General features: G+C 44.8%; 1 protein-coding gene across 7 annotated transcripts in view; it reads right to left on the bottom strand.

Moving 5' to 3' along the window:
- Positions 1-23,047, bottom strand: part of FOXP1 (forkhead box P1) — a 339,864-nt gene that overhangs the window by 175,740 nt on the left and 141,077 nt on the right. For 6 of the 7 annotated variants that reach the window (XM_009883575.1, XM_009883571.1, XM_009883576.1 and 3 more), the window contains exon 1: positions 5,575-5,745. In XM_009883575.1, coding sequence (XP_009881877.1) covers positions 5,575-5,745 — 171 coding nt within the window. Of the gene's footprint in view, positions 1-5,574; positions 5,757-23,047 lie in introns of those variants that run through there. The other variant, XM_009883574.1, reaches the window with a different exon arrangement.

The raw sequence follows: 23,047 nt of genomic DNA, 5'->3' as shown, positions 1-23,047 counted from the left end.
CCTCCTAAAAGTTCAAAAGCATTCTGGATTAGACAAAAGATACTGCGTTTTATACTCATGGGGCAGTACTTGGAGTTACGGTATCAAAGTGGATCTCGCTATTGATGTGGAGAGGTTTGTATATCTGCCGCCACGCAACACAGCATTTGGTGTCTTGCTGCTATACATCGGAATTTGACTTTGTATTCATTCTCTTTGTTCAATTCATATTCTTGTTTCTCTGCTAATAACGTGAAGAACGCTTTCATGAATAGTCCTGAGGATAAAAATAAAACACAATAAATAATATTTATTTTATAAGCTAATAAAAAACCCCCATCCTGGCTAGGACTGAAGCATCAAACCTTCCATTTGAGTAGATGTCAGAAACCACTGAAGCAACTAAAGCTGTGATCACACACATTAAAAGGCAGTTTGTCCCCATGAGTATTTATTTATTACTCCTTGGTAGGCAAGAGTCACCCCATCATTACATACTTTTTGTCCACTTCCCTCACCCAGCCTGACTTTCAGCTTGTGGGTCACTCCAACACCCATTTTGCACCTCCCAGATGTATTCCGTGATGCATCAGAGCCAACAGACATTGCCGGACTCTGTCTTGTGCCCCATTACCAGGTTTTCTGCCCCATCCCTTGGTTCTGCCTCTGAGGGCATACTGGGCGCAAGCTCCTGAGCTCCACTGCCTGACCCCATGCCAAATGATTGCTTCTGGCCTCTTTAAGGAACTCCAGTGACCCAGGAAACATTCACACCTGCTCCAGATTTTATAGGCAGGTCACCAAAACCCTGCCCATTCCACCTCATCCTGACAGTCATTCCCATAAGATGCCCAACACCAGCAACAGTGGGAAGGCACCTCTCTCACCAAACGTGCCAAAATATTATGGGAAAGGGTTTTCCTTCCCTTTCAGTCTGGTTCTGTGGGTGACTTCTCCTATATATACCTCCATTTTTAACCAATTCCTCCACAGACATACTGCCCCTGAAGAGTCACTTCTATTGCTTTGGCTTTCTTACTTCACGATTACAAACTCAAACATCAGTTGGAGCTATTTTGTTTTATTATACATAGCAGAACTCATCCACTCATCCCTGCATTTAGAATCATTGAATCGTTTAGGTTGGAAAAGACCTTTAAGATCACCAAGCCCAACCATCAACCTACCACTGCCAAGTTACCACTAAACCACGTCCCACAGCACTATATCTACACGTCTTTTAAATCCCTCCAGGGCTGGCAACTCAACCACTTCCCTGGGCAGCCTGTTCCAATGCTTGACAACCCTTTCAGGGGAAGAAATTTTTCCTAATATCCATCCTAAACCTCCCCTGGCACAACTTGAGGCTGTTTCCTCGTGTCCTATCGCTTGTTACTTGGGAGAAGAGACTGACCCCCACCTCGCTACACCCTCCTTTCAGGTAGTTGTAGAGAGCGAGAAGGTCCCCCCTCAGCCTCCTTTTCTCCAGGCTGAACACCCCCAGGTCCCTCAGCCACTCCTCATAAGACGTGGGCTCCAGACCCCTCACCAGCTTCGTTGCCCTTCTCTGGACACCCTCCAGCACCTCAATGTCTTTCTGGTAGTGAGGGGCCCAAAACTGGACACAGTATTCCAGATGCAGCCTCATCTGTGCCGAGTACAGGGGGACAATCACTTCTCTAGCCCTGCTGGCCACACTATTCCTGATACAGGTCAGGATGCTGTTGGCATTCTTGGCCACCTGGGCACACTGCCGGCTCATATTTAGCCGGCTGTCAACCAACACCCCCAGGTCCTTTTCTGCCGGGCAGCTTTCCAGCCACTCTGCCCCAAGCCTGTAGCGCTGCGTGGGGTTGGTGTGACCCAAGTGCAGGACCCGGCACTTGGCCTTGTTCCGTCTCATACCATTGGCCTCGGCCCATCGGTCCAGCCTGTCCAGATCCCTCTGCAGAGCCATCCTACCCTCAAGCACTCCTACACTCCTGCCCAGCTTGGTCTCATCTGCAAACTTAGTGAGGGTGCACTCAATCCCCTCATTCAGATCACTGACAAAGAGAACAGGCACTAGGACTGAGCCTTGGGGAACATCACTTGTGACCGGCCACCAACTGGATTTAACTCCATTCACCACCACTCTCTGGGCACAGCCAGCCAGCCAGTTTTTTACCCAGCGAAGAGTGCGCCCATCCAAGCCATGAGCAGCCAGTTTCTCCAGGGGGAATCACCCACTGACCAGGTCACCTTGTCATACAAGGAGATCAGGTTAGTCAAGCAGGACCTGCTTTTCATAAACCCATGCTGACTGGACCCAATTGCCTGCTTGTCCTATACATGCCACGTGATGGCACTCAAGATGATCTGCTCCATAACCTTCCCCAGCACCGAGGTCAGACCGACAGGCCTGGAGTTCCCAGGATCCTCCTTTTGGCCCTTCTTGTGGATGGGCGTCACATTTGCTAACCTCCAGTCAACTGGGACCTCCCCAGTTAGCCAGGACTGCTGATAAATGATGGAAAGTGGCTCACTGAGCACGTCCACCAGCTCCCTCAGTACCCTTGGCTGGATCTCATCCAGGCCCATAGACTTGTGTGTGTCTGAGCGCTGTAGCAGGTCAGTAACCATTTCCCCTTGGATTATGGGGGCTTCATTCTGTCTTCCAGCTCAGGGGACTGGGAACCTGGAGAACAACTGGTCTTGCTATTGAAGACTGAGGCAAAGAAGGCATCAGCCTTTTCCTCATCCTTTGTCACCATGTTTCCACCCACATCCATTAAAGGATGGAGATTCTCAGCCCTCCTTTTGTTGCTACTCCCAGCTTGACAGTACATTTTACAAGATTGCTAACGCTAAAAAAATTTAGCATCACATCACTCTTTGTCTCCTTGTATGGCAGAATCACCCTAAGATGACACAGGAAGTGTAAAACTTGTCCTACAAGTCCTCCTTGCACTTACTACAAGAGTGCTCACACCATACACTGTTCCTTCAAACATATGAACACCTGCGGCCCTCCGTATTTTTCCATGGTAAAATATGGTAAAAACCCATTAAAACATCCTAAAAAACTCAAAGCATTTCTGTTTTCCTCTCCACACTAACTAAGCCAGTAGTCCTTATAAATTCATAAATTTCACAAAAAACGTGAACCAAAATTCAGCACAGATGCTTTACACGAGCCGTTGTATGTCCAGGTTTCACTGCTCAGCCACGCTCATCACAGCGATACACAACTACCCACAACAGCAAAGCTCAAACTACCCGCTGCTATTTTTTTTTAAGACAAAACAAGTGCCAGGTGGCAAAAAGAAAAGATTTGAATGAAATGCTCTTAAGAAATAGCTGTTTAATTCAGAACTCATTCATTTGTATTGACGAAGCGTTTTGTAGAACGCATTCTGTTAAGTGACCTGAGAGCATATGTTGTATACGGAGAAACATCTAAACATTATGCTCCATGTTTTATGTGTATCTGTAAATGCTTGCATTAGCTGTCTGAAAACAACGGGTTTTTCTTCTTTTCAGCATTTAAAAATATTTTCAAACACAAAGATTGATATTTTTATGCTAGCTCTGATTACCCTTTTGTTGTTATCAGGTCCTTTTTTTTTTTTTTTTTTTTTTTAAACAACTGTTTTAAACTTTGCGATCAACTTGTCTTTTAAAAGATAAACTCCATGGAGAAGTTAGTCATCAAAACCAATTAACAGCAGAATTCAAACACAGAACATAAAGGTCTTTTAAGAACTTGGGGAAAAGCAAGCTCCCCGACCACGTTTATTGTACCGGCAGAGGATAAATAAACTATAAACTAAAATGTGAGCTGTGTGGAAGCAATGCTGTGCCCGGCAGTCCTGCCCCCAGCCCCGCGCCCCGGGGGGCTGGCAGCACTTGGAGCCGTGCCGGGCACCGTTTTGGGGGGGAATGAAGGTCCCACGTAGCAATAACTTGGTGCCACTCCTTAATTGACCGAATGGGCGGCTGTTGAATGACACAACCCATTACAGGGGAGATGACGACGTTATCTAAGGCGGCAAGAGCCCTCTGGATGGCGACGGAGAAGAAGCCTTGGCACAAGGTGCCAGCAGCGAAGGTTAGTAACTGGTGGCAGGAGCGGAGGTGAGAGCAACTCTGGTCTACCGCGTGCACGCGTGTGTGCGTGTTTGCATGACACCCCCCCACACACCTCCTCGTTTCCCTCTGCACAAAGCGGCGTTGGAAAATTCCATAGTGCTCCTATGGAAAACGCAGCGTAATTAACTCATTTTGATATGAAGCCTTTTTAAGATGAGACCTTTGTGTTGAACATATTTTACTGTTCCACTCCTCTTCCACTGTCCTATATTAATCAAAGCTGTAACCCCTGTTGTCTTTGCACTACGAATCAGAATGTGCCCCTGGCGAAGAATGAGGGAAAAGTCAACAGGAATTAAGTTTCAGTGCAACTGTTTACTCAACTGTGGCCTGCAGTTATTGAAATTTTATCCGTGGTTTTGTGTGACTACTGCAGTAATGAATTCAGCATGGCTGTGATTTTCTCACTGATGGTATTCTCACTTCAAGTAAAAACCTGGAGGATGAAAATGATTGAAACAACTGAAGTCTACGCATTTAGTATCATCCATTTTTCTGACTTGTTTAATTATGGCAGCTTTCCGTCTTAGGTTGGCACACGGGGTTCCCTGCTCCTCTGCAAGTCTTCGCTTTGCTTTGTTTTTGAGGGCAGGTTTTTTCTTCTCCACAACAACCCGCTAAAAAGATCTCTGTACACTTAGGGGAGTCTTAACCAGCTGCCAATCGCTTATTTAAAAGGTTTTAGGAATGCTTATTGCATTAGAGAAAGTGCAGGTTAGGCGTAAGCGTATTCACCACGGCTCTGCTGCAGCCTTTGTTCCCAAACACGGTAATGATACGTGCCCGGCACTTTGGTGTAAAATTTCCTCGGAGGGTTTCAAAATTTTATCAGGGAGAAGAAAAAGACAAAACGTATTACGCGGATAATTTTCACTGGTGAACTTGGTCACTTCCCAGAAAATACACTAATTAAAATACAAAGGCAAAACACACAATTTGGTTCCGATTCTTCTGAATTGAGGAGTACTGACACGGGATGTGTTTATTTGTTTATTCTGATGTTTTGCTGCAGCAGATACCTCCGCAGCCGTTCTCGCTAATAGAAAACATTCTGTTGATAGAGGTTGCTAGGTTATATTAAAATTTGTTGCAAAAACAAAACTTAACGTTAGTGTATTTTCCACCCAGTGACATATTTTGGAAACCAGTTATTTGTATACAGCGGTTCACCCAAGCGCTGCCACCAGACCCAACACATTCAGGCAACGGAAGCAAGCCCTGATCTTTGGGTATTTCCAGGGAATGATTAAAAAAAAAAAAAAAAGAGCCCTGGAAGAGAAGTCCGACGTTTCCCTTTACATTAACGATTGCAATCCCCAATGGACAAAAAAAATGTACAGAGTGTCGTAGGCAAGTCCTAAAAGCATCCTCTGACTGGCAAACACAAAGGGTTTGGGAGGGTGGGGGTTTAAATGCTTCACGCTTTTTCTGTAAGTAGGAAACTTGTAATACGTCTTACAATACCTGCTGTTGCTGAAGATGTGCTAAATCTGCAGCCCCAATTTCAACTGAAGGTGTCTCGCCGTTTGATCTCACTTCCCGCAGGCTGCACTCTAGTAAATGGTTGCCACTGCTCGCTCCATTCTGAATGGCTGAACCGTTACTTTTTGTCTCAGTCCCAGATTCTTGCATCATGACTCAAAAACCTGAAATAATTTAGAGGAGGGGAGGGGAGTGGGGGGGGGAGAAGGAAAAAAAAAAAAAAAAGCAGCTGTTAAAACAGTTGCTGTATATAAGGAGACATGCCCTGGTTTAAATCCTGCCAAAACTGTAAACATTTGTCATTTCCCTTCATACGATTTATCTTTCATTAATGGTTCATGCTACTAGTTTATGTTTATTTATCTGTTGGTACAGCTATAATTTTAGTAAGTTAGTTCTGTTCTAAATATAGTATTATTTGCTCAACATCTTTTTTCCCTTAGAGAAAAAAAAATATTTTTGAACGCACACACAGAATCCATAATTAAATTTCTCCCGTTACATCTGGATGCTTTCCTTTGAAATGGATGAGTCATTCTTTGCAACAGATGATGGACAATATCAAAAACTTGATATATGGTACGTAGGGGCAGTTAGGTGAAGCAGAGCATTCACTTTTTCAGTTTCCATTCCCACCATGAGATTGCCAAATTAGCACCTTTTATTACTCTGAAGCGTTTAGGCTGAGTCTGGGACGGGCTGGACACCATCGGTTTTTGTTTGGGGCAAACTGTTTCGACTGCTCAATAAATTAGTCTTTTGGGGAAGTTTCTGGGCTATGGATTTGGTCTGACTTTGGATGTGCTATGGCATTACAGTGAAGAGCCTCCTGTGTTATTTGGCTAAACATCATCTTAGTAGCCACAGCCAGCCCGCATGGCGCTCGACTCGTGGTGGATGTCCGTCACTGAGTGTGGGTCGTGGGACCCACGACAAGGATGAGGATGAGGACAAGGAAGAGTGCCCGCTTGCTTACCCAAGAGCTCCTGAGATTCACATAGGACTGGGAACCAACTGGAACTCGTGGTGGATGTCCGTCACTGAGTGCGGGTTGTGGGACCCATGACAAGGATGAGGATGAGGATAAGGATGAGGACAAGTGCCCACTTGCTTACCCCAGAGCTCCTGAGATTCACACAGGACTGGGAACCAACTGGCAGCGCTTGTACACTACCAGACCCTCCCAAACAAAGCATGTACGTCAGTTTTTAGCTGCAAACCGCTACCTTCGAGATCTTTTGATGAGTTGTTTTATAGGTACTTCTACCTGCTAGGCCCCAAGTTACGGGATTTAAATGTTATTAACCTGCTCTGCTTCCGCCAGCCCATCCCTCCCCTCCCTTCGTGCTCCTCCTCTCACGTTCCCCCGGGGGAACACGGGGTACGGTAAGCAAAGGTGCGTGCTCCAAGCACATTGCCTACACCGTGCTAACTCACCACCTGCACACGTGAGCCAAATACCTCCGTGCAGGGTAGTTCACCTTGAAAATAAGATGCTTTATGTTTAAGGGAGAACTAGTTTGAATTCAGTAACTACCCCGAATCCAAAGGAAGAAGAAGAATTCTCTCCCTTCCAACATATAAGGGAAAATACCAATCAGAAAGAGTGAAAGCGATGCATTTCAACAGAAAAGTACCCGGGGAAAACACTTTCCCTGGGAACTCCACAGGTGCATAATTCACAGCCCTTGGCCACCAAAGTGTCCCGAGTGTCTGCTGGCCCTTGGTGACACTTAGCATCAGACCCCAAGCATGGAGATGCACTCCAGCCCAACACACCAATACCAGACTTCTCATTCATTTGGTAGCTTCAGATGTTCATAACGATGATCCATACAGCTGAGAATCAAAATGTCACAACTGAGAAGCAGCCAACTAACGAGGACTTTGTCACCACCACGCTCCGGCATTAGCACTCCTCACTGATTCACGTCCGAGGCGGGTGAACCACTCATTAGCCAGACCCTGCTCCAATCGTGACGGGATCTATTCAGGCTGAGGGCCGACCAAGCACATGGACAGTGCTAGGACAGATTCAAGTGTTCTGATTACATTTAAATAAATTTCAGCTGGTCTATGGAAACTTCTTTCAGTCTGTTTTCTGAGATCTTCGAATTATGCAAGGGGACAAAAGGGCTTGGGGGCTCATTATAAAGCTCCTGTCAACTCCCTTCTAAAAGCTCCAGAGATCTAAACTAACCTATAGCTTTCCCAATGCCACTCGCAAATGCTTGTGGGTTTTAACATGATCCTGCTTCTAACACAGACTGATCATGGTGTGCTTTTCATTTTTGGCACTATAAGGGAAGCCCATAAGCATGATAAGGTCTAAATAAGTGTTTACACATACCGCGCAAGGATGGATTACACAGCGGGCAGCGACTGCGTGGCACAGGTTGCTTCGCAAGAAGAGACAGCTCATTCTCCAGACAGCTCATAATTTACTCAAATGTATACCACGTAATTTTTCTATGCTACACTACTAAAGAGGACACACCTCTACTAACCAGAGAGAAATCAAAAAGAAGGAACTGATCTATGTAATGGTTTTCTGCTTCCATCCAAATTCAGGGTCAAGCCTCAACTGGAGAATATAGAGCATTACATTAATTTACCTCAGCAGAAGATCTGGACAAGGATGACCACCACATAAGATTGACTTAGCAGGTTAAACCCAGAGACTCATGTCTTTGTTGTGACGCTCAATGGCAAATGGTGGATGGCACATCACCACCACATAGACCACACCCAACGGAGGAAGGACATACTAAAGAACTGGTGGAAGTTGCCTCCAGCAGGTAACACGGTGAAAAGAGATGCTAAAACCAACGTGCGCAAGTACTGAAGAAGTATGTTTCATTCTCCAATACTTCTGACACAACAAATTGACTGGATGTGAGAACCTGGATAAACTGCTAAGGAGGGTCAGAAAAAGCACCGACCAAAGCTCCGAGATGCCTCTGACAGCAGCAAGAAGAACGTGCACCACTGAGGAGCAGATCTATCACTGCCTGATCACAATTTGTTGGCTTGCCCTTCTGAGCGAAATATCTCCAGGACACAGAAAATAATTCACAACCAAACTGGTCAAGAAATTATTTATTGTCTCTAGGATTGCAAACTGCTCCTGGAAAGAAACAACAGTAGAAATTGCTACAATTTTTCCAACCTATAGGACTGAGAAAAAGATGGATTATTTATAGTATTTGGTCAGAAAAAGATCATAGTTCTTGAGAACCTTCTCTACAACAAATTTCATGCTCCATTTCACCTTTCAAAGTACCCCAGCCTGTTGCCACCTGAGCTGCACAGGGCTGGCCCCAGAACCACCACTGCCTGTGTCCACCCCACGTAACGTACCCAGCAGAATTGGTAGCAGCTATCAAGGCAATGGAGCTGGAAACAGAGTTTGCAAAGAGAACGTCAAAAGAGTAAAAAGAAAATTGTGATGTTTGGGCTTTCAAAAAATTATTTTAAAAGCAGAAGTGAACATCTTTTGAGAAAATTTTGTTTTAAAAACACCCATTCACGGGCAGTCAACTTCAATATACCTTCAACTGGACACCAATACAAAACAAATCCACTTTGCTAAAATACCTGCAAGAGAAAACAGGATTTTCAAGGGAGAAAAGATAAAACTGTTTATTTCTTCACCGTAGTCAAATGTGAGTTGACATAAATAATCACAGTTTGGTTTGATCATCAAGCGTCATGTCATGAAAATCAACCTGTGAGAGCTTTCTGCAAGAATGATTATTATTTGTCTTTTTGAGCGCACCTAAATGAGCCGAGGTGATAGTACACTGAGGATGGCTGAGATAATTGTCTCTCCTCAGCACAGAGCAGCGGGCCTTACAGAAGCCTATTAGTGAAGTCTGTCATTCAAAATGGTGAAAGAAAAAAGCAAAGCCAGGTTGACTTTATGCAACATGATTAGGTTCTGTGGGAACCGAACTGAAGCTTTAGGTCTAGTACAACAAACTGTGATTCTGGTCTGAATACAACCCCAAGTAATCAAAATAGTGCTGAAGAAGCTGTTATGCGCAATGATTTATTACAGGAAACAGAGTACTCCACAAAAGATTCCATGACATACAAGATACCATGTTCTGACTTAAATTTGACAGCAAAAGAACACGTCCATCTCATGCATTCTGAAAATCAGAATGACTCTCTTATCAATTCTGCAAAGGAAAATATATTTTTACAGGCGGGTTCTTACCAGTAGAAGTATCTTTTTTTTTAATAAAAATTCTACGATATTTCATGTTAGGAGGGACAGAGAATGACTCCTAAGATTATTAAGGGTGACACAAGACGTTTTTCCCCTATGAAGGGACCAAAGCTAAGCTGTAGTATGAACAACAACTGGTAAAATTTTATCCTGAAATCAAGGAGCACGTAATAGAAGAACTGTTCTCATATGACTTAATGTCAGCCTGGTTTAAAAATCTCACAACGGTGATCAGTTTCTCAAGATTCCCATCTCAACCTGCACAAAACCTCTTCTAGCTTTGATGCACAGTCAAATAGAAAGCCAAAGCAATACAGTTTGCCCCATCTCCTTGGTGAATATGTTACGTTCAAGCTAATGGAGTAAAATTTCAGTGGAGTGGAATCAAAGCAAGGAACTCTGTCAACAGAAGGACAACAGCTAATCATCTTCCAGATGACTTGCACAGAAGTAGGGGAGAGCTAAGTTCTTAAGGGCATAGTCAAAACTGAAAAAAACAGAAGTCGGATGTGAACTTTGGCTGAATCAAAATGATCTTTCTGAGGAGTCCTGCATCAGTGTTTTGAAGTAAAAAGGCAGAACCTGAAGGAATCCTAATTTTGAAAATGTTCTGGGCTAATCCATTCTAAAAAAAAAAAGTCTGTAACATCACAAAGACCAGATGCTGCGGAGATACACGTCTCAGCTCCAGTGGACTATTTAGACGAGCAAGGTTAAGCATGGAGATTAGTAGGCAGGAGGTGGGCATTGAAGTGTGCAATTTCTGCCATTCTTCTAGTAGTATAGTTTCTAAAGACCAAGCAGCATTGTTTAATGTCAGCATGACGGAGAATTTACTGACTGAAGTGCCCGTCAGAATAAGGACCTACTGCAAGTCTGAAAGACTATGGGACTGATATTCAGATGTATTTAGATGCCTCACCATACACGGAGGCATCTGGTGAGACATTTTTAAGACTCCTGAATAAGCACCAATCTACATCTTTAAGCATCTCATCACCTTCAAAAAACTACCCCTGGGGTCTTCTAGGCCTTAAAAATATGTGCTTCCAGACTCAGCCTGGACTACACAAAAAAACTACCCCTGGGGTCTTCTAGGCATAAAAAATACGTGTTTTAATATGCTTCCAGACTCAGCCTGGACTACACGTTCAGAATGTAGCCTGCCATGTTTCAAAGTTACTTCAAAGCTGATGATTTTACTTCAGCTATTAGTACTTGGAGGTGTTTACCAATATATATGCACATAAAGATGATACAACATTTCTATCCCCTGGGAACAGTGCTAGAGCAAAAATATTGTCATAATACATCCCTTCTTTGTCACCTTTGTGAAAGATTTTAAGCTAACAAAAAGTCCAGTCTTTATTCCAGGGCAGTTAATTAAGGTTGACCAAGTCAGGCAGAAGTAAATTAACTTAGCTGATCAATTATTTATATGAAGCAGAATAAATGCCCTTAAAGAACTTGGCCCAGCCATGAAAGGACATGTAAATTAAACACAACACAGATTTAGAAAATGTATTTCTACTTTTATAGACAGAAGAGATAATGGTAAAATCAGTTTTAAGTAAGTGATCAAATGACAAGATGTAGTCTTAAGTTCTCCAGCAGGCATACTATCCATACAGGCATGGTTTATATTTAAACATTTTACCTATTTGTTGCAAGCAGTTCCCCAAAGCAAGCTCAGGACTAACTTTAGAGCACTTCTCTAGATAATTTAAAAAAAAAACAACCATACCCCAAATGGTGTTTGGAAGCATTTCATGACAACGCAACACTGCAAAGGCAGGATTTTACCTCTTGAAACAAAATGCAGTCCAGAACACAACCAGCAAGGCAATACACAAAGCCTGAGCAAAGCTGCTTCTTACCCGCAAGCACAGGTACAAAAGCAATGCAGAAGCAGCCTGGTGCTGCCTGTTAGCAGTAACGAGGACCACCACGGCTCTCCCAGGAGACCACTGCCCAGCTCACAGGTGGTCCCTTTTAGTCCTGGTATCTCTGGAGCAAGTGCCCTGCAGGGAAAAGCGCCTCGGGCTCCACATCCCACCATTACTTCTGAATTTTTCCAGGAACATGCTTTGACGGTCTCCAGCCGATGCTGGAACGCCCATCTCCTCCAGGTGACACCCCGTCCCTAGGTCGGTGAGGCGGCCAGCAGCACTGTCCTGCCATCCATGAGTTCAGTAAAAGAAAAAGGATTCACTACTGGAAATTCAAAGCCTTGTGTAAGGTAAGGCTTTGATCTACCGTGGGGGAAGGCGTACAGATGTTCAGCTGCTCATTTACTAAATTACACCATGTCACAATTAACTGTGAATCAGCCAGCTTCACATGAGCAGCTCGAGGGCTGCCACCACGCTAAGTACAGAAATAACGCTGGGGAGGGGAGTCCAAACTAGCCAGGTGGACCAGATGACTTCTCTCTGCCTGTGTTTGTGGTTAGCACGACTATTAGAAAGAGCCATCCCAACATATGGCATGATTTAACTAAATCAGATCACGCTGAACTCCCCAGCCTTTCTCAACTTACAAACCCCTCAGCTCTCGTCATTGCAGATGGGTGAATACCCGTCATGCCTTTAGAGTTTTCAGTAGCCGTCATTTATCCTGCTGACAGGGTGTATTTTAGGTATAATTATGTACTAACTAACTATAGATCAACTGTCAGTACATTAGGGTACTTTTTGGATAAAACTTCATGCTTACCCCTTTGAAGGCCACTCGCCCACACAGTACTGGTGGTTGCTGAGTTGTGCAGGAGTATGAGAAAGGAGAAGGGGATTCAAAGAGCAATTAAGGATGATCTTTAAGAATCAACCGAAATAGTAAGGCACGGAGCGAGTCAGGCTCCGCTGTCCTGAAAAGCGATGCTGAGTCACGTCTGCCAGCGGTGGCTGGAGGAGGAGAGGCAAACCTGGAGCAAGGCAAGGGAGGAACACGCAACGGTACGTGCGGGAAGAGGAAACAAAGAGGCAGCAATGAGGTGAAATCCTTTGATATTTCCTCAGCTTAAAGAGGTAATTCAATGCATTAAAATGGATCCTTGAAATTTCAAAGGATGAAACTCGCACAACAAAGATTGTCGAGAGCGCTATTTTCTAGGATTAGAACAAAAACGCATTGGGATTTGCTATATGATCTTACATCGCTGAGCAAGACTGTATACTTGCTGTTATGCAAGCACCATCTTCCAATAGCGAATTTTCATAATTATAACAGAAAGGCGTAAATTTTCTAATGCATGGCAGTTCAAAAAGTAATCAAGAGAATGAGCCTGAGGGCTATTTTAATGTATGCAAAGCTAGTGACCCACAGTAAATGGGAGGTAGGCTTCAATGAATGCAAAGTAATGCACACATACTAAAGACCTGGTCTGATGAGGGACGGCTAAAATTAACACCCAATTAATTTCCGAATTGACAAACAAATGAAACCCATAAATCTACTTTCTCATTAATTTTCTTGTGGTATAATTTAAAGCAGTAATATGAGGGCAAAAACTGAGCATTATCCATCATAAATATCAAAAAAGATAGCACTGTAACACCATAAATTATGCATATTACCTGTTGTTAAAAATGATTAATGTATTATCAACTTTATCGTGCACTGTATATGTCTAGACGTATCTCAAATCTGAAATTTCATTTACTGCTTAGGAAATAAAGGGTTCAGAAGAAGTGGGACTATCCGCGGCGCATCCTCGGCTTTGCCTCCTGACACAGGCGCAGCCTTGGTGCTCTCCTCTCGGTCGGACTCGTCCCAAGCCTTGGGGTGGCGGAGGCTGAGCGCATTGCGGAGGTGATGTGCCGTGCCTCCCCGGGGAAAGGAAACAAATCACACTACTCTCGGAGCATCCCCGTGAGCCGAACCATGGCCCTGGCACCCGGCTCACACGGGGCTGCTCCCCTTCCCTGCCCTCCCGATGCTGGGGAAGAGCTACCTGGTGATGCTGAGCTGTGGGGAGGGGAGGAAGGTAAAGAAGGAACAAGGAGGAGGAAAACACGAAGCCGTAACCAAATTCGGTGAGTGAAAAGCCAATGCTTTTCAAAAGTGCTTGAGCACATCACCTTGGCCAACAGGAGGACAACGCGGGTTGCCTTCCTCCTCCCCAGGAGTCACTCCAGTGAGAAGCTGAACTTTCACCAGGCTGAACCTCTACCAGGGTTTATGTCCACTTGCCACCCTCAAGTCTCCTGAGTCGCAGGAGTAGCTGAGTAGCAGCTTCACCTACCCCTCCTCGTCAGGCTGCTGCAACTTTTTATTTATTTAACTGTATACAACGACACAACCTCTTTCACCGTTTGCGAGCGTGGCTTGCACTGTCCGGGTTACTTCTTTCCAGCAGCAGTGTGTATCGTTAGGGCCACGGGAACCTGAAATCATCTGGAGGCAGCTCAGTGAAAGGCTGACTGATGCTCTGCAGGAGCTGAAATTTAAGACAGCTGTGGCGAAGAGAAGGGAAGGAGAGTCAGAAGCCTAATCCCATTTGTGCCACACTGACTTATTGTGAAATCGTGGTCAAACAACTTAAACTTCTTAGAGAATCAGTCGCTGCAGTTACCCCTAAGGAAATCTCTTCTGCTGAGGGTGTTGCCGACCGCAAACAGTAAGAACAGAGAACCAGCAAATCCAAGGAAAATTAATTGAAACAGACATTAAAAGGTTGCCATTTGCCCTGCTCAAAAGAGCTGGAGCTGGTCCCCATGAAAAGCTGGTGCACCAAAACACAGCAAGCTGTGAAGATAACAGGTCTCACTCCTCTCCTTGAGGTAAGAACCAAAGTGTCAGGCAAAGACGACGGACAACTCAACTTTCCCCGAAAGAGCCTTTTGCACCCTCCCTTCATTTTAAACATCCACACAGAAGTTACTCGCAGTCTCCCCTTGGCTAAACGCGCCGCCTTTGCAAAGCCAGCTCTACCTCAATCTATGGCTCTCAGTTTGACAGCTATTAAAATCCATATTCAGTACGAAGCTCGTGCCATAGCTGCATAAAAGCTCTAGAGCTGGGCCGCTTCCAAGCGACTGGCAAATATGATGCAATCATTTACATACCATCATCGGCAGAGTGAGGTTCCTTCCTCTCTCTTGGGGAGAGCTGTCTTTCAGCCGCCAGCTTGACAGAAATCATCTTTACCATCACCGGGACCATCGTTTATTTGGAAGGAAAGGAACGGCGGGCGGCAAAAAAAAAAAAAATCCCAAACCAAACAAGAAACCATACTTCATTGTACTCTACGACTCTGCGACAGCTACTGTACGGTGGACGCGAGCACCATCCGCACCAGAGGAAAAACTCCTCCAGAAGGCAGGACGCGTAACGGCAGCGCGGTGCGGTGCAGAACGGCTGACGAGCCGCGGCGGTGCCAGCGTCCCTCGGGAGGTACCCACCTGCACACCCCGGCCCGGGCGCAGCAGCGTGCGGGGCTCCCCGCGGTTTCGGGTAAAACAGGAACAGAAAGTGCCGAGCTGTTCTCACAGCCCAGGACTTATTTGTTTGTACGCATGCTTCTCGGAGCTTGCAACATAAACCCTCACAGTCTATCTCACAGAAAAACAGCAGACTATTCAACCAAGTAGAAGGCCAAACTTGCATTTAGTAAATACAGTTAGTTTACGCTAGACAGCAGCAGCACGGCTTCAGTAAGATGATATCAAACCTTGCAAGCCCAAGCGCTGGCTGTAGATGAATTAGACTCCCACCCTCCGTGCCTATCTCCATTAAAGCGTTGCTGAACTCCCCACCAGCCTCCAGAAGTCAAAAACCACCTCAAAGCCAGGTGCAACTTCGCAAGGTTCCTGCACGATACAATTTTCACTTCGCTATTTTCACTTAGTTTAACGCAGCGAAGGTTTGATTCAGGGCAGTAACACAAGTCAATTAACGACCAGCTTGTGCACTTACACACTTCAGGTACCTCCTGCTTCCCCTCCAGCCACGACACAGCTCTAAGTAGCCAAAACGAACAGTATCTTTGGACCACTGGTTCGAGCTAGCGCATACAATATCATTGTATTCCTAGCATTCATATCACATTTTTGTGCATATTTTGTTGCTCGCTTTTGCAAGGGATGAAAAGGACAATTATTTAATTTTACCCTTCAAAGGCTTCTTATAAATGTATATTCAAGATATTTTAACACATTAATTCACGTATAAAGGAACAGACACCACCTTCACACAAAAAGAGTTGACATTTCTTTCTCAAGGTCACTCTAAGAGGGTTTACTCCCTTTGTGTGCGAAGCCCGAGCAATTTACTGTTAGCTAACAGGTCCTGCCTGGCATTTGAAATCCAAGCCCCATTCAGAAACAATAACAAACAATCATTCTGAAAAACAAAGATGGTGCGAGTGAATTGTTCTTGCTCATTTGCAAAACAACCCAAAAGCAAAAACCGCCGGGATGGCGCTCTCTAATTAGGACTCAGAGAAACCAAAGAGCAAACAGCCAGCATACAGAAATTAGCAGATGTAAACGCAGTATTCCAGTTATAAAAAGAAGAAAAGCAGCTCTGTCATCTCGCTCGCAGGAGGAGGAGCGACAGAGCGCGTTTTTAAATTTGGTATTTTCTCTCCATTCAAACGGCTCTGCTTCTAAAACAGATTTTCCTCAGATCTCCTCAGCAATACAAGTGAAAGCTTTGCCTTTTCAAACTCCATCGAGGGCACATGCCTCAATTAAAATCCAACGTGAGAAAAGAGGGAAACCAAAAAGCTCCCGACCAAACAACTGACACAGAACGCAAGGCTGTACTTTCGGGGTGATTACCTGGTTCATAGCCCTATATCTTTGTCCTAGACCTTCTAACTCCTTGTTTGCTCCATGCAGGATTTTCTAGCCATCAGCCGCCTACTGCTGCGCTAGTCGTCTTGCAGGAGTGCTCTCTCCCTTCTGAAAAAAGCAAACAACTGGATAGATATCATTACACTAAGGAAATCTCTCGGAAAAACCAAACAACTTGCTAATCTTTCTAGCCCCTTCACCCAAGTTAAAGATAAGCAAAGCAAACCAAAGTGAGTTTCAGCCACATTCCAGGGACAAGCTCCCCTTTTTCTCCTTTATCAAAATCCCAGCATTTAAAGGTTTTTTTTCCAGACCTTGCAGGATAAACTGCTGCTCACGCCCGCAAACAAAGCAATATTTGTTTAATAACTGATTGCTGCCATGGGTACAGTAAACAAGGGGCCCAGCATTTGTGTTTATGAACAAACACATCATCTTGCAAGAGCAATTTAACATTAACCAGGTGGAATAATCAACAGATTTCATAGGTGACACTCGGGGCAGGACTAATGTAAACAGAGCAGGGAGGAGAAAGGGGCCACTCTTAGGGAATCAAGGTTGAGGCAAATGCATTACAGAGTAAACAGCTGGGAAGAACTCAAGACAAACAAACAGTCATTCTTCTGACATTTCGAGAAGCAGAAAGGTTGTACGTTACATACATCAGCTGCTGACCACCATGAAATCAAACCAGTTGGGGACCAGGCCTTCTTGTTTACACAGTGCCATGTTTGCTTATAAACAACAATTTGCTGTTACCAACCTCGCATTACTCATTGCGTAAACGAGCAGATCAAGTGAAATCCTGTTAACTCTTCTGTGGACCGAGGGTTTTTTCCTCCCCTTCAACAACAACAAACAAAAAGCCTTTGCAGTCTTGCTGTGCAACCTCAAGACAACAGGCAGCAGGGGAAAATACAGAGCCGGGCATCTGCTCCCGTCAAGGGTAAAGAAAGGAGTAGAGAATGCTTGAAAGTGTTTTTACAAAACAAGATTTACCGGCCGAACCACTGATGTGAAAGGTCTCATGACGTGTTTTTTTTTAAAAAAAAATCAGCAACTGCAAAAGGTGGGATGCAAAATTTTCATTTCTCCCCTAGAACAAACAAGCACAATGACGGCTTTCGACACAATCTGCCCGGCATGACCACGTACATGTGTGATTTTATGCACATCCATCCATGCCCACACCAGCTCCCTGCCCCACAGCCCTCTGCATGCGGTGCCACACAAGGGACGGTTGAGCCCTCTTCCCCCTTCTCTCTCTCCCGCCCTCAACCCTCGTGCTTCTGCCTCCCATCACCATTCTCCAACCTCTGCAGATCTCCACAGCTCCTTTTCGTTAACCCAAGCAGGGCCAGAAGCCCCTCTGAGATCTTCTCACAACTGAAACCTCTAGACACCACCTGCTCCCCATCCCATGTCCATCTCTTGGCCCCGAGGCACTGTGACATCAGTCCTTAAGGTGCTCCAGACGCCCAAGTCCCCTGTGTTTGCCACCTTCCAGAAAGCCTTTCCTTTTCCGTCTCTCATCCCCGTAACGCTCAAGAAGTTGCCCATCGCAACGCTCCTCCAGGGAGGTTTCTGTAACTTCTCTATCCTGAACATCGATTTCGGGAAAGATCTGAAGTACAGGGAGTGGTTTGCTTCCCTGCCCTGACACAATCCCTGCGTGTGACCTCCACAAGTCTCTTCATCCCTCTCCTACATAAAATAAGCCCTTTAAGGCGTTGTACTAGTTGGACGGGGACGGAGGATGTAGTTGTGGTCTATGTCACGGGTCCTTTTTTCCTCCCAGCTGCATTGTGGCCCCTACCTGGCTCACCGCCACCTTCTGCTGAGCACCAGCACCTCCACCAAACACCAAGGAAAGTCATCCCAGTTTTGAATACATGAAGCATCCAAGGTCGCAGCTGGCCCTGGCACTAATCTCCCCTCCCTCACCATTTCACATGCAAACAGCACGGTGGCCAGAAGCCTCCCCGCTCATCATTTTTTCACAAGTGTTAGAATATTTGGTACTTTTCTTCCCAGCACAATCCTGGACATCCGTGGCTGGCCAAGAACCTCCGTTTTCTTTTTCAGAAAATATTTAGCCTTTTATTGTAGGGGGAAAAAAAAAAAAGTTTCAAACCCACGAAATCAGTACAACCTACTAATAAGCCAGGTATTTAAATAAAACCCAAATGCGGTATTGTTCAGGCAACCTCGTATTTTTTAAGACGCCGGGTTGCCAGCATAATAGCGGGCAGGATGAAAGGTGCGACTCGAGGACGGGGTTGGCGTCCGCACACCAGGAAAACAGAAGTGCTGCCCCATTTCCTGCGCTTCAGCAGAATATTTCTGATGTCTGGGGCTGCCGGGGACTTAACTCTGAATTAATGATTACACACAATACCCTCCTTTCTCCCCTCCCTGCAGGACAGCGAGGGCCAGCCTCACCGAACGACTGTGGGCAGGCAGGCACGGGTCATGGGGGATTTAGATATTTCACAGCGGCTTCAAAAATTTAGACACCGCAACCTGAAGGCTTCTGAAAACATCAAGCTTCACATAAAAGTCCTGATATTTCCCTACTCGAGACAACCGCTCTCACCTCAGCCGCGCTGCCTGTTCCACGCTCCTTTTCCAGCATGTAAAATCACAGTTTATTCAGTACAAAGTAACTACAGTATGATAAAAACTATAAGCATATCATTCAAATGCTTTATTGGTCAAATAGATGGATGCTTTTATTAGTCCAACCTTTTTTGTAATGGAGTGCCACTGATGACCCAGTGTTAGCCTCATTCCCTGCTATTAATCACACTTCTAAGAGCTCATTTTGCTTTAAAATCTTAAGAAATTGCTATAATTTAAAGACATGGTGTCTACATAATGGGAAATGCTTCACAGATTGTATCATTCCATATAACACAGAATTTTTATGGCAATGCTGACCACGATACCAAGGTATTACAAAACTTGAATAAAATATTTTATGAAGAAAATCTAATGTAAACTTACTTTTGCATTTGTGGTTTGCCACATCCATAATGTTTTAAGCACAGCCTTTGGGGAGTTGCAGTTTTCAACTCTATGTGGCTTACACAGATTAACACTACAAAAACACTCCCTGAACAAATATAAACAAAACAAAACAGAAGTAAATGAAAATTAAATAAAATAAAAGGATGGACCATGAGAGAAAGACTGTTCAAGCTATATTTAAATGATTTAACACGAGGGAATTATCCTTTCATCGACTATATTATCTCTTTTCTGCACAGGGAAAACAGATGATGTTTACTGTGAAAAACTTTTATGACAAAGTGGAAGCATCTTACGAATTTACCTACACCGAGAATTAAATTAATATAATGACGGTCTTAACCCGTATTATTAAAATGTATTTTGCAAAATGTTTTGACAATGTTGACTGCTGCAGGAGGGAAAACACATTTAAGACAATTTCAGCCAAATGCAAAAGCAGAAGCCTTCCATTTTTGAAATGTAAAGTAAAAAGCATCTTTAAACATCTTCTTATGAGAGAAAATGCAGTGCAATTATGTTATATGGCGCACACAAAAGCGTCTTCTTTTCCTCAGTTCTCTAACAAGATATTAGTAGCTCCTGGCCTTAGGAATACTATGCGTAAATCACATCATATTCAGAGTGTCTGAATTAATTATAATAGGAGCTGGAGAGAAATGTTAACTTTCCAGGTTGTTGCTAAGGATTAGCCCTTGTTTACAATTCTGTATTTATAGAACAAGAAAAATTTGTCAAATGAAGGGCAAAGAGGAATGCAAGAACACAAATTTAGCTTTGATTTCAAAACAAATCAGATCTTGCAACCATTCCCTGAAAAGAAAACCAGTTTTTAATGTGAAGATGCAAATGAGTCTCAGAATATAAAAATGTTTTATAATTCTTTGCATTCAACACTACTAGATGTTATTTAAAGAATTTATGTTAACATTTCTCATCCTCACAGAGCAAGTCCAAGATGCTGCAAACAGCATCTATTTAAAATGGATTGCGTTTCTATGGGGCGCTGGGTAGCGGAGGAGGCTGAAGGAGAAGGCAGCACTGAGTTTGGCCCCTGGGGCAGCAGATCCAGAGGGGTTCACGGACTACTCCAAAGGGGTTCAAGACAGCATGCTAGGAGGAACAAGCCCCTTGCCTTCAATAGGCTTAACGTCAGCTACATGAAGGTCCGCATCTCCATCCAGAGGGCAAGTCATGAATCTCAAAACCATTGGAAAAGACACGGTGACTCCCCCAAACGGGACGTGAATGAGCCACCTTTTAAGAAGGGCACTCGGGAGCCCAAGAAAGGTCCACCGTGCAAAACACGGCATTTCTGGAGAGCAATGCGAGGGTGGACGGCTCGAGACTCAAAGTCCATAGGAAGGGTCGCAGCGAGCAGAGTGCCAAAGCTTTGCAGGGACTTGCAGATCTTGGGCACCTTGGCAAAACTGGCCAGGGAAGTTTATACCGCTATCGTCACTATTCAGAGGATAAAGAAAGCACTTCGGCCTCCAGCACTTTCATTTCTTTTCGCAAACAAAGGCACACCCACTACAATTAAGTTGCAAAACCATTTTCATTAGGACTCCTTGTTTTCACACACTTAAAGCCTTCTCAAACCTGCAGTCCCTCTCGTGCTCCCATCAGTGTGTGCCTGTGTGTGGAAAACTAAGCAAGGGCTCTTTAGTGGTTTCACTTTATGGAGAAGCAAATGGAAAAATGCTTTTTCCCATTAAAACAAACGTAACCACCAACTTCTAAGCAGGGTGACTTGCAAAAATGCTGAGCACCCACAACTGAGAGCATCTAACCCGCCTCAAGAATCAGGCCCATAACACAATAAGAAAAATGCACTTAGCTAAGCTTTTGTGGAAACATATACGGTCTCCTTGCCTTGCCCTGTCCAAGGGCTATGGCTATCAGATTTCGGCTAGGACAGCACGATGCAGAAGAGAAACCATACATGTGCCTGTGAACACTGGTGCGCGAGCTAACACACACACACTACGAAAGTACCCAATATACCGGTTTAGCATCAGCCGGAACAGAACACGCGGAACAGAAGAGGTGCTTTCCACCCCGGATTTGTCTTCATGCTTCCTTTCCCAGGAACAGCTCCAGCCTGGGTCCAGAGCAAGGATATCACCCCACCACATTTCTGTGCTGGAGACACGTACGTACTGCACACATTGCTCAACAGCCAACACGCTCAACAGTGACACATGGATCCCAAGCACCCAAAAATACAGTTGGTCCTCACCACACTGGCCCAATGGGGGGGGGGGGGAAGAGAGAATTTTTTCCACCTCAAAATTTCATCCTGTGCCTGAGAAAACTCCCTAAAAAAGCTCCGTCAAAACTGATTTGTTTCTACTCACCAAAAAAAAAAAGCACATATGCCTACTTTTGAGTCAGGATGCAGGAAGCCAAGCTCTTAGTCCCTCTTCTGCGTTCACCCATGGCTGAAGAGCAATGCCCACCTCTGAGCCACCAGCAGCGATGGCTGGGAGAGGGAGAAGCAACAGCAGAGAGGAACAACGGGACACCGAATAAACCTCTCCAGCTTGCCTCGGCCAACAACAGCAGGCAATCGTGATCACTCCTCTGGTTGCCCATACCTTTTTCCATGCACGATACCAAGGCAACAGAGAACCTCCCTATAAACGGTGCCGTAGCTCCACGACCTCTCCAAAACAAGCTGTTTGGCCTTGGACTGGAAGGGTCCATCACCGCCAAGCTCGGCAGAGGTTGCTCTGTGCTTCTGGAAACGGCCTTTCTGGTGCTGAATCCCCAGCAGCATGCGGGGCTGTTTACAACCAGCGCTGTGTGTTTAATGTTCAAAATCTGCACTGAAGACAGTATTTGAACATCTCCAGCCACACGCAGGTGCATCGTCCCACAGATGTGCTGGCTCCTGAGCACCGCAGAGCTAAGGCATGTGGCTTCCTGCTCCAAGGGCTTGTGAAAGAGAAGGACACACTCTACTTACAGTCTATTCAAGACAAGGCTATTCAATGTCAGGATGTGCCGTAGGAGGGTAATTTGCACCCTAAACTGTATTGTACGATACCGCAGTCACAGACTGTATGATCTCTTCCTCTGGATTAAAACTGTTTGCACAAGTCAAAGCAGAACAAGGAGAGTAACAAAACATACAGTGTGTTTTGTTCTACACTGCAGCCACATATTTCAACTGCCGCAGCCGAAGTCTTAGAATAAACACAGCTTTAGAAGAAAATAGCTAGAATAAAGAGCTTCTGGAAAGTTCCTGCTGATTATGCATGCAAGAATTCTGCTACTGCTTCCTCCCATCATCTGAAAAATAAACCAAACACCCAACTTCCACAACTATCTACAAAAGTGCTATTTTTCTGAAACATGTTACAATACTATCTGAGGTCTGCAAGTTGTA

This window comes from Charadrius vociferus, unplaced genomic scaffold, assembly GCF_000708025.1.
Source record: "Charadrius vociferus isolate BGI_N301 unplaced genomic scaffold, ASM70802v2 scaffold324, whole genome shotgun sequence".
Taxonomy (NCBI): domain Eukaryota; kingdom Metazoa; phylum Chordata; class Aves; order Charadriiformes; family Charadriidae; genus Charadrius; species Charadrius vociferus.
The sequence above is the reverse complement of the archived record's forward strand: the minus strand, read 5'-3'. Positions and strand labels throughout refer to the sequence as shown.